At 69.1% G+C, this 1,192-nt stretch overlaps 1 protein-coding gene across 1 annotated transcript in view; it reads right to left on the reverse strand.

Moving 5' to 3' along the window:
- Window positions 1–286: 286 nt before the first annotated feature.
- LOC105854488 overlaps window positions 287–1,192 on the reverse strand; it is a 22,107-nt gene continuing 21,201 nt past the window's right edge. Inside the window, exon 7 of the mRNA XM_012733868.1 lies at window positions 287–429. Coding sequence (XP_012589322.1) covers window positions 287–429 — 143 coding nt within the window. The remainder of the gene's footprint in view (window positions 430–1,192) is intronic.

Genomic DNA, 1,192 nt, shown 5'->3' on the forward strand with positions numbered 1-1,192 from the left:
CCCCCCATAGGGCCGGCGGGCTCGGACAGGACGCAGGGGAGCTGGAGGTCGTGTGGGCACCGCTCTCGGGGGGCACTACCTCTGTGTGTGGGGGGGCACCTTAGCAACGGCCCCGTCAGGGACGGGTCACACTGGCCCCAAGAGGCTGTGCCGCCGGCCTGGGGGTAGCTGCACCACTGAGCGCTGGGAGGACATTGTGACCTCCCCCCGAGGTGAGATCCCCAACGAGGCTTCTCTCACCATCCCTGTGGTCGGACGGCGCACGGCTGTAGGACACATGCACCCTTCACACCAGCTTTACTCCCGGAGTCCACTTCACGGTCCACGCGCCCACATGCACAAAGACCACCAGCAACCGCGCTTGCAACGTCTTTTCACAGCAAAGGATGGGGCAGAGCTTCATCAACGGAGGACGCAGCCACTCGCGGGCTGTGGGCGGGCGGAGTACTATACAGCCACGAAAAAGAGGGCCGCCCTGAGGGCGGAGGGCAGCTTCCCCCTAACGCACCCGACGCCGGACAAACCCGGCAGCCCGCAGGTGACGCAGCAGCTGCAGTCTGGCAGACGAGGGGTCGCGCCCCCACCCTCCGCCTGTCCGTGCCGGAGTCTCTCAGTGTGCGTCTGCGTCCGGCTCTCGCGTGCACCGGAATGTCCCTCTAGCACTGGAGCTGACCTCTGAGCCCCGCGTGTCCCCCAGCTGTCGGGGGAAATCACTTCCTCCGAGCGCAGGGGCCAGGGCCGGGGCCAGCTGCCGTGACATTTCACCTACTGAACAGGCGGTGGGGCCTGGGCCTCCCTGCTCTGCTCCTGAGCCCCGCCAGGGTGTGGCCAGGGGCCGGCCTGCCCGCAGCCCTCCAGCCGTGGGCCCTGCCCGCCAGTCCGCTTCCCGCTCCGCCTCTCCCCACAGGGCGGCCACTGCCCTGGGCGCTTCCTCCCCTCCACACCCAGCCCCCTCCAGGGCCTGCACCCGCCCGCCCGGCCCCAGGGACTCCTCTGGGGCTTATCTCCCACCAGGGAAGAAGGTTTGCTTTGATAAAGGCAGGCGAGTCATTGCTGGGCGGGGTGGGGGTGGGGTGGGGGCGCCCCCACCCGCCCTCCTGAGACCAGAAAGGCTTGGTGGGACCCACCGGGAGGCAGCTGTGCCCACTCGGCCCTACGCCCACCACGGTCGCCAGTGTGGGCTTGCGCCTCC

The sequence above is a fragment of the Condylura cristata genome, unplaced genomic scaffold (genome assembly GCF_000260355.1).
Source record: "Condylura cristata isolate star-nosed mole 26May11 unplaced genomic scaffold, ConCri1.0 scaffold00042, whole genome shotgun sequence".
In the NCBI taxonomy this organism is placed as follows: domain Eukaryota; kingdom Metazoa; phylum Chordata; class Mammalia; order Eulipotyphla; family Talpidae; genus Condylura; species Condylura cristata.